Source organism: Aegilops tauschii, chromosome 2 (genome assembly GCF_002575655.3).
Source record: "Aegilops tauschii subsp. strangulata cultivar AL8/78 chromosome 2, Aet v6.0, whole genome shotgun sequence".
Lineage (NCBI taxonomy): Eukaryota > Viridiplantae > Streptophyta > Magnoliopsida > Poales > Poaceae > Aegilops > Aegilops tauschii.
The window spans coordinates 641029361-641045690 of record NC_053036.3 but is presented as its reverse complement, the minus strand read 5'-3'; the positions used below and the strand labels follow the sequence as shown (position 1 = coordinate 641045690).

The following is a 16330-nucleotide window of genomic DNA, read 5'->3' as shown; positions in this document are numbered from 1 at the left end:
CCTGCCACAACCACTTTACAAGAAATAGAGGTCAATCAAACTGATAAGCAATCATGCTAAATGGTATTGATGAAACTAGTGCTTGAATCACTAGGAGATGCGCGGAACATGCTACTATAGTACTTACTTTCGGGTGTCTAAATTGCAGCTTTTTCGGCAGTCCCGGAGCTTTTTTGGTGAATTTTCTCCAAACCCTGCCAGACAAAGAAAACAATTACTTGATATCTGGAAATGAACAAAGTTGCTGATATGGTGGATAATGATCGATTTAACTTGCTTCTCGAGCATTTGAGTCATGTCCGCATAGTCCTGGGGATCTTTTCGTCTCGAGTCTAAGACGGTTACTACTCCTTGCTCATGCTTAATCTCTAGGAGAATATAGTGGAAGCTGCGCACACATGCATAAGTCATCAATTACATTACTATAACCTGGACTAATAAGGGAAACCGAATATGCACAAAACAGTAACACTCACTTGAAGTTGTAAGGAAAGAGTATTATATCTTTGTTTTGATTTATTACCAACGATCGTAGCAAGTTGGCCTCCGTATTTTCGGCATGATATTTAACCTCAGTTGCATCTATGAGATTTGTGTTAATGAATCCAATATCACCGACTTGTCTTTTCTTCAATTCGGCGATCTTCAATCTGCATAATATAGTGAGGATAATTATAAATACATGCAATGAAAGAGCTGACCTATATAGAGGGACTTAATGACAGAAGTAGTACTACTTACAGATAGTAGCAAGTGACCGTTGATTTATCGAGGGCCTTTTGATTGAAAAACTAGAAGAACTCCTCAAATGGAACATTCAACAGTTCAATTCCAACGAGGTCATGCTCCTCTTTAACTCTCAGCATCAAAGTATCCCTCCCCCCAGACTCTCTGCAGGTTTTCATGTACCAATCATGTAATCTTCGCATCATCATTGTTAGAGATCTTTCATCTTTGACGAGAGGCTTCCCATAATGGTATTTGTGTTCGTCCACCTCCAAGAAATCATAATGTACATCGTCGGGCAGGTAATCTCCAAGATTGCTATAACCGGCCACCATCCTCGGATCATTAGCGACGATGTCTTTAGACACCTTGAGCGGGGGGCACGATTGGTTCGCTTGTTCTCGAGCTGGGCAATTTTTTCCCAGCTCGTCGTTCTTTTAACCTTTGATCACTCATAGTACTTCCCGACCGCTCCGCTTCGGCAAATGTCTTTCCAATAATGCGCTCATAGTTGCCTTTCGGCAGAGACTTTGGTGGTTTTGTCAGGGCAGCCAGAGTGCGCTTCGCTTTCACCGGATCTACCTTCTCCTCTGGAGGTGGATGTTTCTTTGCTTTCACCCCTTCAAAGAAGTTCTTCACTTCGGCTCGCAGGATCTTCGTGGTTTCCTCCTCGGTCCTCTCGTATGGTAACTTCTCTGGAGTCTTCAGAGAAGGACCAAATCTGTATTGCCTCCCACCTTTGGCTGTACTGCTAGACGCCAGCAGAGCAGACGGGAGCGGCTGCGGCTATCTTCTTTCCTTGCTTACGAGCCGGAGGAGAAGGACTATGATGCGCCGGAGCAGCTGGAGCGGCGGCGGGTCTCTTCTGCCCTTGCTGATGAGGCGGAGAAGGAGGAGGCTGGCTGCTCCGGCGCGCCGGCGCAGGCGAAGAAGGAGGCGGAGTGCCGCCACGCGCCGGAGAAGGAGGCTGAGTGCCCTGATCACTCGCCGGAGGAGGAGGCGGAGTGCCGCCACGCGCCGGAGAAGGAGGCTGAGTGCCCTGATCACTCGCCGGAGGAGGAGGCGGAGTGCCGCCACGCGCCGGAGAAGGAGGCTGAGTGCCCTGATCACTTGCCGGAGGAGGAGGCGGAGTGCCGCCACGCGCCGGAGAAGGAGGCTGAGTGCCCTGATCACTCGCCGGAGGAGGAGGCGGAGTGCCCTTACTCGCCGGAGGCGTCCAGTTCGGAAGGTTGATGAGCTCCTTCCGCCATAGGCATGCAGTCTTCAGAGCAAAACCCAGCCGAGTCTCCCCTTCACCGTTAGGGTGGTCAAGCTGGAGGTCCTCAAATCCCTCCGTTATTTCATCCACCGTCACCCTAACATATCCTTCTGGAATTGGACGACAGTGAAAAGTTGGGCTGGGTTTAGGAGGTCGAACAGAGCCGACAGCCGCCTTGACTTTGAAGTTCTCCCATCGCATCATAAGGTGGCAATGTTGAGACTCCGTGATAGCATCCACGGGGTAGCTAGCAGGAGCCGTCAAGACATGCTCCGGCTGAAGCAGCTCGGTGGAAGCCACGCTGCTTCTCCACTGAGATGGCGGGGTAGCTTCGGGGGTAGTTTCGGCAGGTCGATTGCTGCGAGCTACGTCTCGTTCCTCTAGCGCTTGAACCCTTTCGTGCAGCTTCTGAATTTGGGTCTGCTCCACTTTTTTCCTCCTCTCCTGGCTTTTGTAACCGCCTCCGTCCGGAAAACCAGCCTTCCACGGAACGGAGCCTGGCGTGCCTCGTGTCCGTCCAGGGTGCTCGGGATTCCCGAGGGCCATTGTGAGCTCGTCGTTCTCTCTGTCTCGAACGAACGTCCCTTGGTGCGCTGCATCGATATACTGCTGAAGCCTCTTGACTGGTATTCTCATTTGCTCGTCCGTCCAAACGCACTTCCCTGATACAGGGTCCAAGGTTCCGCCAGCGCCGAAGAACCAAGTCCGGCAACGGTCTGGCCAGTTCATTGTCTCTGGTTCGATCCCTTTATCAAGCAGATCATTCTCAGCCTTGGCCCACTTAGGCCGGGCTTTGAGGTAGCCACCTGACCCCGTGCAATGGTGAAGCTTCTTCTTCGCAGCATTTTTCTTGTTTGTCGCTGACAACTTCTTACTCTTTTCCAATGTCTTGTGGGCCACAAATGCGGGCCAGTGATCTCTGATCTTCTCATATTTGCCGATGAATTCTGGTGTCTCTTCTTTGTCGACAAACGTTTTCAGCTCATTCTTCCACCTCCTGAATAGGTCTGCCATCTTCTTAAGAGCATGAGACTTGATTAATTGCTCTTTAACTGGCTTCTCGGGATCCTCCTCTGTCGGTAGGGTGAAATTTCCCTTCAGCTCAGTCCAAAGATCATCTTTCTGCATATCATTGACATAAGACACCTCAGGGTCTTCCTTCTTAGGCTTATACCATTGGTGGTTGCTGATCGGATCTTGTCCCTAACAAGAACCCCGCACTGAGCAGCAAATGCTTCCTTTGTCCGGATGGGTTCAATCGGTTGGCCGTCGCGCGCGATTGCTGTGATCTCAAACCTTTCATCCGAGCGCAACTTTCTCTTCGGGCCTCGTCTCTTTACCGAAGTTGTGCTTGATCCGGAGGGCTAGAAAAAAGAAGAAAGACGAGAGTTAATTAATATGTGTACATACCAAAACAATGAATGCATCAATTAGCTAGTCAGCACAGGCTTAACTAATATATTTACCTGGCCGGACTCTGTTCGGTCACCGGAGCCGTCACCACGGGCTCCTTCTTGCACCAGCATTGGGTCACCGGAGCCATCATAATCATGTATTTCCTCCTCCACTCTTCGATCACCGTAGCCTGCTTCTTCACCCTGTTCTTCCAGACCATCATTGTCGTTAAGATACGACAAGACATCACCTCCGGCTAAGATTATGTCCCCCAACACCTCTTCTACTTCCTCGTCACGTCCGTGCTCCATTGTTTCTGCAAATATTACAACATGGCAACTATTACACAAACATGACAGCAGTTGGATATATTAGTGCAAACGTAGACCTAGCTTATTCCGGGTATGCGGTGGCCTCGGCAACGCTTCAAGGGTAGGGGCGCGGCGGGAGGGGGTAGGAGACCGACATCGTTTTTTCTAGGGTTTGGTGTGCTCGAGAGTTTTGGTCGAGCGAGAGGGCCGGGGGGTGCTCCCGTGGTATAAGTTATCATGGTCGAAGTTATCCGGGAGGGGGTTACATCGACAACGACGACATACATACATGGGAAAATAATGTTATCGGGGAGGGGGTAGGTCGAACCCCCCCTCCCCTCGTGTTGAAGTTATCGGGACACGGGGTATATCGACAACGACATATCCGATAAAAAATAAGAAGACGAAGAAGAAATAAAAAGAGGAGAAGAAGATATTAATAGAGGAGAAGATTGAAGAAAAAAAAGAAGAAAAAAAAAGAGGAGAAGAAGAAAGGAATAGAGGAGAAGAAGAGAAAATAGAATATTCTATTTTAACTTCTTCTCCTCTATTCCTTTCTTCTTCTCCTCTTCTTTTTCTTCCTTTTTCTTCTTCTTATTTTCCTTTTTCCAATCCTTCTTTTTCTTCTTCTTCATTATCTTCCTAGCTAGATATATAATACTTTTCTAAAAATGTAACTTTTGCATATATAAAACTTTTTCTTCTTCTTCCTTCTTCCTTCTCTTCCTTCTTTTCCTAAATATATAAAACTTTTCTAAAAATGAAACTAACCTAAAATGTACCCAAATGTACTAAAAATCTAACTTTTATATGCACAGAGAACATACATACATATATACATTTTTATAAAAATGCAAAAAACAAATCATCATATATATGAACAAAAAATCTGAAAAAATATCATATATATGAAAAAAACAGAGAGGAAGGCCGGCGGCCGGACCGAACGTGGCGGCGGCGTGTGGTCGGGGCAGGCCGGGGGCGTGGGGCGGCGTCGGGGCAGGGGCGTGGGGCGGCGTCGGGGCAGGGGCTCGGGCCGGGGCGGCGCATTGGGGCAGGGCGCGCGGGCGACGGCGACGGCGACGACGGGTGCGGGCGACGACGAAAGGCGTCGGCGGGGGCGGCGGGCGGCGTCGGTGCAGCCTGGCGGCGACGGGGCAGGGGCGACGACGGGGGCGCGCGGACGGCGTCTGGGCGGCGGGCGGCGTTGGGGCAGCGGACGGCGTCGATCTGGGCAGCCTGGCGGCGTCGATGAGCTCGGCGTCGTCGGGGCAGCTGGCGATGAGTTCGTCAAATTTTTCTAAGTGCTACTTATATACCCAGGCCTTTGGTCCTGGTTCATAGCAGCAACCGGGACCAAAGACACCCTTTCGTCCCGGTTGGTGCCACCAACCGGGACCAAAGGCCTCTTTTCAGCGGCCCAAAGGGCGGGAAGCAGCGGCCTTTGGTCCCGGTTGGTGGCACCAACCGGGACTAAAGGGGGGGCATTGGTCCCGGTTGGTGCCATCAACCGGGACCAAAGGCCCCCTTTAGTCCCGGTTGGTGCCACCAACCGGGACGGAAAGCCTTGCACAGCGGCGTGGTGGTGGGAGTTTAGTCCCACCTCGCTAGCTGAGAGAGAGCCGCACCTGTTTATAAGGTGCGGTGCGCCTGAGCTGTCGAGCTCCTCTCTAAAGCAGGCTTACGGGCCTAACCTCTCTGTACATGCCTGTGGGCCTACTGGGCCTTCTGCGGGCCTGAATCCTGGCCCGTGGATGGGTTTCTAGTCGTATTCAGGCCGTGGTGGCCCAGTAGGTGGCATAATTTTCATTTTTTTTTCCTTTTTTTGTTTTCCTTTTTGCTTTATTTATTTTGTTTTGTTTCTACTTACAACAAAAAACTTATTTATTTTATTTTATTTTGTTTCTAATTACTTATTTATTTTACTTTATGATAATTCTTTTTGCTATTAAAGTTTCTAACAAAACAAGTTCTTTATGAAAATTCTTTTTGCTTTCAATGATTTTGAACAGAAAATACTTCGATAATTTTAGTTGCATCAATTTTATATAATTTTAGTTTCAGTAATACTAGAGGTTGCTTATAATGTTTTGAACAGAAAATACTTTGATAATTTTAGTTTCATAAATTTTATTTATGTTATTAAAGTTTATTTTATTTTGTTTCTACTTATATATTTTATTAAAGTTTATATTATTTTGTTTCTAATTACTTATTTATTTTATTTGTTATTTTTCATGCACCATTTTTCATGCATTTACTGATTATTTTGAGCTATAAGACCCTAAAATTGAAAAGCATTTCAAATGAACTCTGAAAAGGTTGAAAGCTGGCATGGTATCATCATTTCATCCACATAGCATGTGCAAGAAAGTTGAGAGGGTTACGGCAAAAACTGGATGCACTTGGTGTACAAAACGGACAATGGTATCATACTCGTCTGTTACAAAGTTGGCATGGTATCATCATAATAGTTGCGGGAGAAAGTCTTCACTTTTTCTTCGCTTGTGTCATTTTCTTATTGCGCCGTAACCATGGATAATCTTCATCGTTTATCAGGATGCTTGGGTCAGCCTTGACTTTGAAGGGAGGAATTTCATGAAACTTTTCATAATCTTCAGACATGTCTGTCTTGCCCTCCACTCCCACAATGTCCCTTTTTCCTGAAAGAACTATGTGGCGCTTTGGCTCATCGTATGATGTATTTGCTTCCTTATCTTTTCTTTTTCTCGGTCTGGTAGACATGTCCTTCACATAGATAACCTGTGCCACATCATTGGCTAGGACGAACGGTTCCTCGGTGTACCCAAGATTGTTCAGATCCACTGTTGTCATTCCGTACTGTGGGTCTACCTGTACCCCGCCTCCTGACAGATTGACCCATTTGCACTTAAACAAAGGGACCTTAAAATCATGTCTGTAGTCAAGTTCCCATATGTCCATTATGTAACCATAATATCTGTCCTTTCCCCTCTCGGTTGCTGCATCAAAGCGGACACCGGTGTTTTGGTTGGTGCTCTTTTGATCTTGGGCGATCGTGTAAAATGTATTCCCATTCATCTCGTATCCTTTGTAAGTCAATACAGTCGAAGATGGTCCCCTGGACAACGAGTACAACTCATCACAAACAGTGGCGCCACCTCTGAGACGTGTTTCCAACCAACTGCTGAAAGTCCTGATGTGTTCACATGTAATCCAGTCGTCACACTGCTCCGGGTGTTTGGAGCGCAGACTGTTCTTGTGTTCATCGACATACGCGGTCACCAAGGTAGAGTTCTGTAGAACTGTGTAGTGTGCTTGAGACCAAGAATGCCCGTCCCTGCATATTATTGAGTCCGCTCCTAGCGTGCCTTTTCCAGTCAGTCTCCCCTCATACCGCGATTTAGGGAGACCTATCTTCTTAAGGCCAGGAATGAAGTCAACACAAAACCCAATGACATCCTCTGTTTGATGGCCCATGGAGATGCTTCCTTCTGGCCTAGCGCGGTTATGGACATATTTCTTTAAGACTCCCATGAGCCTCTCAAAGGGGAACATATTGTGTAGAAATACGGGCCCCAGAATGACAATCTCGTCGACTAGATGAACTAGGACGTGCGTCATGATATTGAAGAAGGATGGTGGGAACACCAGCTCTAAACTGACAAGACACTGCGCCACATCACTCCTTAGCCTTGGTATGATTTCTGGATCGATCACCTTCTGAGAGATTGCATTGAGGAATGCACATAGCTTCACAATGGCTAATCGGACGTTTTCCGGTCGAAGCCCCCTCAATGCAACCGGAAGCAGTTGCGTCATAATCACGTGGCAGTCATGAGACTTTAGGTTCTGGAACTTTTTCTCTGGCGTATTTATTATTTCCTTTATATTCGACGAGAAGCCAGTCGGGACCTTCATACTGAGAAGGCATTCAAAGAAGATTTCTTTCTCTTCTTTCGTAAGAGCGTAGCTGGCAGGACCTTCATACTGCTTCAGAGGCAATGCCGTCTTTTTCGTGCAAACGTTGCAGGTCCTCCCGTGCCTCAGGTGTATCTTTTGTCTTCCCATACACACCCAAGAAGCCTAGCAGGTTCACGCAAAGGTTCTTCGTCACGTGCATCACGTCGATTGAAGAGCGGACCTCTAGGTCTTTCCAGTAGGGTAGGTCCCAAAATATAGATTTCTTCTTCCACATAGGTGCGTGTCCCTCAGCGTCATTCGGAACAGCTAGTCCGTCGGGACCCTTTCCAAAGATTACGTGTAAATCATTGATCATAGCAAGTACGCGATCACCGGTACGCATGGCGGGCTTCTTCCGGTGATCTGCCTCGCCTTTGAAATGCTTGCCTTTCTTTCGACATTGATGGTTGGTCGGAAGAAATCGACGATGGCCCAGGTACACATTCTTCCTGCATTTGTCCAGGTATATACTTTCAGTGTCATCTAAACAGTGCGTGCATGCGTGGTATCCCTTGTTTGTCTGTCCTGAAAGGTTACTGAGAGCGGGCCAATCGTTGATGGTTACAAACAGCAACGCGTGCAGGTTAAATTCCTCCTGTTTGTGTTCATCCCACGTACGTACACCGTTTCCATTCCACAGCTGTAAAAGTTCTTCAACTAATGGCCTTAGGTACACATCAATGTTGTTGCCGGGTTGCTTAGGGCCTTGGATAAGAACTGGCATCATAATGAACTTCCGCTTCATGCACATCCAAGGAGGAAGGTTATACATACATAGAGTCACGGGCCAGGTGCTGTGATTGCTGCTTTGCTCCCCGAAAGGATTAATGCCATCCAAGCATAAACCAAACCATACATTCCTTGGGTCAGCTGCAAACTCATCCCAGTACTTTCTCTCGATTTTTCTCCACTGGGACCCGTCAGCGGGTGCTCTCAACTTCCCGTCTTTCTTGCGGTCCTCACTGTGCCATCGCATCAACTTGGTATGCTCTTCGTTTCAACCGTTGTATTATAGGAGCATACCACATCACCTTCGCAGGAACCCTCTTCCTGGGGGGCTCGCCGTCAACATCACCAGGGTCATCTCGTCTGATCTTATACTGCAATGCACCGCATACCGGGCATGCGTTCAGATCCTTGTACGCACCGCGGTAGAGGATGCAGTCATTAGGGCATGCATGTATCTTCTGCACCTCCAATCCTAGAGGGCATACGACCTTCTTTGTTGCGTATGTACTGTCGGGCAATTCGTTATCCTTTGGAAGCTTCTTCTTCAATATTTTCAATAGCTTCTCAAATCCTTTGTCAGGCACAACATTCTCTGCCTTCCACTGCAGTAATTCCAGTACGGTACCGAGCTTTGTGTTGCCATCTTCGCAATTGGGGTACAACCCTTTTTTGTGATCCTCTAACATGCGATCGAACTTTAGCTTCTCCTTTTGACTTTCGCATTGCGTCCTTGCATCGACAATGACCCGGCGGAGATCATCATCATCGGGCACTGGTTCCTCTTGATCTTCAGCATCCCCCGTTGCAGCATCATTGGGCACATCGTCTGGTTCCTCTTGATCTTCAGCAGCTTCCCCCGTTGCAGCATCACCGTATTCAGGGGGCACATAGTTGTCATCGTCCTCTTCTTCTTTGCCGTCTTCCATCATAACCCCTATTTCTCCGTGCCTCGTCCAAACATTATAGTGTGGCATGAAACCCTTGTAAAGCAGGTGGGTGTGAAGGATTTTCCGGTCAGAGTAAGACTTCGTATTCCCACATTTAGGGCATGGACAACACATAAAACCATTCTGCTTGTTTGCCTCAGCCACTTCGCGAAAATCATGCACGCCCTTAATGTACTCGGAGGTGTGTCTGTCACCGTACATCCATTGCCGGTTCATCTGCGTGCATTATATATAATTAAGTGTGTCAAAAACCATTACAGAACATCATGAATAGATAATTAAGTGACCAAATTAATAGAAGTTCATCATCACATTAAAACCAAAGTACATACATAGTACTCATCTAACAACATATAGCTCTCCAGAGCATCTAATTAATTAAACCATACATTGAAACTATGTAAAACATTTCAATGCGAAAACAAATGTGATCATAATCGCAACCAAGGTAACAATTGATCCAACGGCGTAATGATACCAAGCCTCGGTATGAATGGCATATTTTCTAATCTTTCTAATCTTCAAGCGCATTGCATCCATATTGATCTTGTGATCATCGACGACATCCGCAACATGCAACTCCAATATCATCTTCTCCTCCTCAATTTTTTTTATTTTTTCCTTCAAGAAATTGTTTTCTTCTTCAACTAAATTTAACCTCTCGACAATAGGGTCGGTTGGAATTTCCGGTTCACATACCTCCTAGATAAATAAAATCTATGTCACGTTGGTCGGCATAATTTTCATAAACAATAAATGAACCAATAGTTATAAAGATAATATATACCACATCCGAATCATAGACAGGACGAGAGCCGACGGGGGCGGATACCAAAACCATCGCACTATATAATAACAAGCAATAAAATAGTAAGAAAATTAGACAAGTATCTATCTAAAGTAAGAATTTTTTTCTTTCAGAAAGAAGATAAGAACAAGAGGCTCACCACGGTGGTGCCGGCGACGAGATCGGCGCGGGCGATCGACGGCGGTGAAGACGGGAATGGGACGTGACGGGCCGCTAAACCTAGACAAATCTCGAGGAAAATGGAGCTTTGAGGTCGAGCTTCGAGAGGAGAAAGCTTAACTAGTGTGGCTCGGGTATTTCATCGAACACCTCATGTGCATAGGAGGTGAGCTAGAGCACCACAAAGCCCTCCCCTCGCCGGCCAGAGAAAAACAGAGCACTGGAGTGCTCTGTTCGCGGGTGAGGGGTATATATAGGCACCTCATTGGTCCCGGTTCGTGGCATGAACCGGGACTAAAGGGCAGCCTGTGGTCCCGGTTCAAGCCACCAACCGGGACCAATGGTGGTGGGCCAGGAGCGAGGCCCATTGGTCCCAGTTCGTCCCACCAACCGGGACCAAAGGGGCCAGACGAACCGGGACCAATGCCCCCACGAGGCCCGGCAGGCCCCTGGCCTCACGAACCGGGACCAGTGCCCCATTGGTCCCGGTTCTGGACTGAACCGGGACTAATGGGCTGACCCGGCCTGAACCAAAGCCCTATTTTCTACTAGTGTATGAAGGTTCAAGCAAATCACGAATATAGTTTGAGAAAGGCGTGAGAGCTCCCTGATGCCCCTACACCCTCATGAACAGTAAATTCAAAAAAGAAATAAAAACAAAATAAAAAATATGAAACTTTAGGGGATCAAATATGATCAAACTTTTGAAGTCCTTGCAAATTTTCAGCCACGGATAACAGTCGAGGTTCCCTAAAAAAATACTGCTCAAAAGTGCACAAAGACTTTGAACACTGATTTTGGTTTTTTTAGGTGAGGGCTCCTCGAATGTTATTTGAATCTGAAACTTTGCTGGTACATCGAATGTTTTATCGTGTTTGGTGTTTCAAAGTTTCAGATTTTATTATTTTTTTCATTTTTTGAATTTACATTTCATATAGGGTGTAGGGGCACCCGGGTGTTGAAAGTCATGTCTCATATAGTTTACAAACCGAATTCAAAGTTTACAAAATGGATTATTCAAATTTAAATACACCGAATGGTTCAAATGTAGCAAACAAGATGTAAAAGCACAACTAGGAAGTGCTACGAAAATCAAAGATTCATTCGTTTCCTGAAAGTTAAAACCAACGATCTTTTACCGAAAAGAAACAGTTTATGATTCGAGGTGAAATTTACATTTTCTATACGAGCAAGGGGATGAATAAATTGTGTCTGCATCCATGGATGAGCTCATAGCTCAGTGGTGGCAGCGCGGTGGTTTCGGCCCTCTAACTTGGGTTCGATCTCTCTTAAGGTCAAATTTAGGTCTCACATTCTCTCTTAAATATAATCCCGCTGGGTTCCTCCCCAGTTGGTCTAGTTTTTTTTTCATTGTGCCTATATCCTAATTATCCAAATTGTAATGTCTTAAATGCAAGCTCATTGCAAAACATCTTAGCACAGCGCGTGCAGTACATGCTGCGCTCCTGTCCGCGGGCGCAGGAAAGCGCGCATGTTGCTTCTAGTTTGCTTCCAAATCACATCAGTACACCCGCGGAACCCCCCACCGTGTCACTCATGACTCACGAGTAACTGAGCCCGATCCAGTACACCGAGAACAGAGAAGTGCGTCTATTTGAAAAGAGGAACCATTATTAGACACCACAAAGTAGTAAGCAAGCTACGTTGGTGCCTAGGATGAGTTTATCGTCACTTGTTAGTACATGGACGTTTCAGCTAAACAACCCGTGAAACTGACTTCAAATTGCCATTTTCTTTTCATTTTTTTCCTTTTGGAGATTCAAAGTTATGTTTTCATTTTCAGCTACTATCAACAAACTGAACACCATGAGCTTTTTGGAGTAGTACACTAGACGGCACGAGGCATGCAGTTGCAGCATCCCACTATCGATCCAAAAGACACAGACCACGTCAAATTCAGTTCCAACTTTTTGTTTGTCTGTCTTTGGGCGCGTGAGATGGATGCCAGTAGAACCAAGATTAGAATGCAACACTTGGAACAGGTTAAACGCAAAGTTATCACTTTGTTATTTACTGCTGCCTGCTGGCCGGTGGTGCAGGATGCATGACTACCGACGACGAGGAGAGGCAGAAGAGAACAAGCACATGGAAAAGAAAACCCAACCAGCCACCCCGAGATGAGACTCTACCTACTGGCAGGCGCCTACTTGTCGTCGTCTCCGCCGCTGCCGAAGAGTGCCGACCGGTAGTAGAGGAGGGCGAGGATGAGGACCAGCATGAGCGCCACGCCGATGGGGGATCCCCCGACATGGTACACGGCATCGGGCGAGCCGCCGTCGGAGGAGAGGAGGTGGATGAGGAGGAGGAGCCCCAACGGGAGGAGGAACAGGCCCACGGGGCCGAGCAGCTCGGCGATTGCATTGGCGATGGTATCGATGAACGCCTCGCGGCTGCCACCCAGGAAAAGCGGCCACGCAACCAGCAGCCCCACCACCACCGCCAGCAGCAGCAAGTGCGGCGCCCCGGGCGGGCCAGCATCGTACTGCTCGTCCGCCATTGACATCGCCTTGCTCTCTTGCTAGCTGTCAGAGACCTTCCCCTTGTCTCGCCTGGCGACAATTGTGCGAGGCGTGGTAATGGCTGTGGCCTGTGGGCAGAATACTCAATCCTTTATAGAGAGGAGATAGGCGTGTGACGTATTGGGGGAGGGGCGGATCACATGAAGGAAAGCGGTGGGGTGGTGGTAACGCAAGGCCACTGAAAATGGGCCCCACGGAAGTTCCACGAAGGTTCAGGCTAGCTTTTTGGCTGCTACGGTATTTGGGTACTCGAATCCTTGCTTGCTGCTTTGAAACGTACATCAGTACACCAGTTCAATATTTGCCAGCAAATAATACCCCCTCCGTCGCGAAATACTTGTCAGAGAAAATGAATGTATCTAGACATATTTGAGTTCTATATACATTCATTTTTATCCATTTCTACGACAATTAATTCCGAACGGAGTAGTAGAAATTAACAAATGTGAAAAGATCCACATCATCGTATTATGGTAATATTTATTCTTTTCTAAAATAATTATTCAATGGATACCCAATTCGTATCGGGAAAAAACATGACAAAAATTCATTATTTGTCGGGGTTTTAGCCTGTGGGCTTTCAAGGCGCAGTTTTTTCAGGGAAAATGACAGTGATTGACAAAACAATAAGCAAAATATTAATTGGATATGCGAGGTACGCATCTCCGTTCCTCTATCCAACATAGATTAGTGTTGTACCAATTGAGCTACATCTCCGTTCACATGCGTTGCACTAATTTGTAATTATACTCGAACTATTTCCTTCGTAGCAAACAAAATGGTTAACTAAGACAGACATGGTCACATATGGTGAATAGTAGACTCTTTGCACTTCGAGCAGAGCGGGCTGCCCTCCTCTGACTCCGATGATGGTACACCCCTCCCTCGCATCGAGCCCGGCACTTGGTACAGGGGAGTGGAGGACGACCAAGGCCATGGACGGCGCCAGACTCGGGGGCTCAACCCAACGATTTCTAGCAGGTAGTAGTAGTATAGGTACTATACTGTATATGCGCTAATTGGCCGGAGATAATCACATCATTAGCCCATATAAGATCTTTTTAGGGAAATTAGCCCATATGGATACTAATATAGTAACTATCCTAGACGGAAAGCCCAATAGCCCATGTCATTGTCATGTGGTCGTGGCTGCCTTTTGTTGTTTGCCCCATGCGATCGATCGATCCATTGATCGTGTCCTTGCACTAGGGCGTTGTTTGCCGCTGCCGCCCAGCCGCCGGCTGCCCGGCTGCTGCTCCCGCTCAGGTAAGGCGCTCACCACGCCGCCGTCCCTACCCTATCGGTTGTGCTGATCTGTCGTCTTTGTCCGTTGTTTGTCCAGTGTCTAAGGAGTAAGGAAAGAGGAGGAGGCTTCATTAGATCAGAGTTTTACAGGGAGAAAGGAAGATCAGATAGAGGAAGGTACCAGTACGTACTTGTAGCTATCAGTTATTAACTTATTATGAATTAAAATCCTACTATCCTAATCTGGTGCGTTAGTGTTGCCTACAAAATAGTGAATTAATCTATTAATCATGGTTTTCCTTTCTATGTAGTTGTCAATGAAGAAGCGAAAGGCACCAACAACTGGGGGGATAAATTCCTTTTCAAGCCAGTTGGGTCAACTTCAAGCTCCAACATTACTAGTGCCGAAAATGTGTTTCCATCTGAGGAGCAACCTGTTGCAGATAACCAAGCAAATGATATTTTTGTTGATATGCAAACTGATGAGCAACAGGTTGTGGCACCAGAAGAAGTTGCAGCAGGAGAAGATACAAATGGAACCACAAAATATGTAAGGGACCCCGGTATGCGCCAGCAAATTTGGGAACTCCCTCAGGATGAGCAAGAAGAAGCACGCCGCTTCTATATTTTGAAGGGAGCTTATCAACCATACATGAGAGAATATCCATATAATAAAATAGGAAAAAATCATCGTCGATTTCAATACAGTTATTTCAATTCTTTTCCTTGGCTTGAGTATTCGATGGAAACACATCGTGCGTACTGCCTACCTTGTTTTCTCTTCACAAAAGGGCCAAGTGGAAGGTGTGGCTCTGATGCATTCACAGTCAAGGGATTTAATAATTGGAAGAAGGTGAATGATGGAAACGAATTTGCTTTCTTAACTCACATGGGCAAAGACTCCAGCGCCGCTCATAACTTTTCTCAGCGGTGTCATGATAATCTGAAAAATAGTTTTACTCACATCGATAATGCAATGGTGAAAGTATGTGCAAAAAAGGTCGCAGATGCAAGGCTAAGGCTTAAAGTTACAATTGATTGCATCAAGTAAGCAAACTTTTCTGTTTTGAGAATTCAAATATTTTATAATGTACAATAAAGCAAGTTATGACCTTTTTCCTTGTTGATTTCATTGGATGGTTAACATTCCAAGCTTGTGCTTATAGAGGCCATGATGATCTCCGGGATCAAGTAATCAGGGTAATTTTCTTCATCTGGTGAGGTTCTTGGCTTCTTATAGCAAAGAGGTGAATGCGGTTGTTTTGGAAAATGCTCCAAGGAATGCGAATTACACCTCCCATACAGTGCAACTAGAAATCCTCACATTACTTTCTAGTAGAGTTAAGAGAAACATTAGAGATGAAATTGGTACTAGCAAGTTCTGCATAATGGTAGACGAAGCGTGAGATGAATCTAAGAAAGAGCAAATGGCATTGGTTCTTCGATTCCCGAGCACCGAGGGGTTCATACAGGAGTGTTTTCTTGATGTAATTCATGTCACTGACACTACTGCTTTGACTCTCAAGAAGGCAATTTGCAAAGTCCTTTCTGATAATAATTTGAATGTCCAAGACATTAGAGGACAAGGATATGACGGTGCAAGTAATATGAGAGGTGAATGGAATGGATTGAAGGCTCTAATTCTGAATGACTGCCCTTATGCATACTTGGTAAGCTGAGAGAAGATGGTTGGGATCCCCTTCTTCAGGAGGTTCAATCTTTTTGTTTGAAGCATGAGATTGACATCCCTGATCTGAATAGCAGGTAACATATATTTTCTTGTACATACAATGTAGAATATTATTTATCATATTAGTAATATATGATGTGATTTGTAGGTACGTAGATGTAACAAAGTCTCGCAACAAACATGATAACACTACTACATTACATCACTACAAAGCAGATGTGTTCAATGTTGCCATAGATCAGCAATTGGTTGAGCTAAATGATCGTTTCGGTGTTCAAAACACAGAGCTTTTGACACTCTGTGCATCTTTGGATCCACGGCATGACTCATTTGACGTGTCTAATATATGCACATTAGTGGAATTTTTTTATCCTGCTGACTTCTCTAGTCAAGAACGAGCTCATTTGGAGTCTCAACTTCCCCATTTCCAGCTTGATGTTTGCAACCATCCGGAGCTAAAGAGTTCGCTCTCACTTGCTGATTTGACTATTGGATTATTTAAAACAGGTAAAGTTGCTACATACTCAATGGTTGAATGATTGATAGATTACTGCAGTTGTTCATAACTTTTAATTATTTG

The 16330-nt window shown here is 46.1% G+C and overlaps 1 protein-coding gene across 1 annotated transcript; it reads right to left on the bottom strand.

Moving 5' to 3' along the window:
• Positions 1 to 12279: 12279 nt before the first annotated feature.
• On the bottom strand, positions 12280 to 12885 carry LOC109765796 (uncharacterized). Its single transcript, XM_020324566.4, has one exon. The coding sequence runs from the start codon at positions 12797 to 12799 to the stop codon at positions 12440 to 12442; it is 360 nt and encodes a 119-aa protein (XP_020180155.1). The 5' UTR covers positions 12800 to 12885; the 3' UTR covers positions 12280 to 12439.
• Positions 12886 to 16330: the final 3445 nt, after the last annotated feature.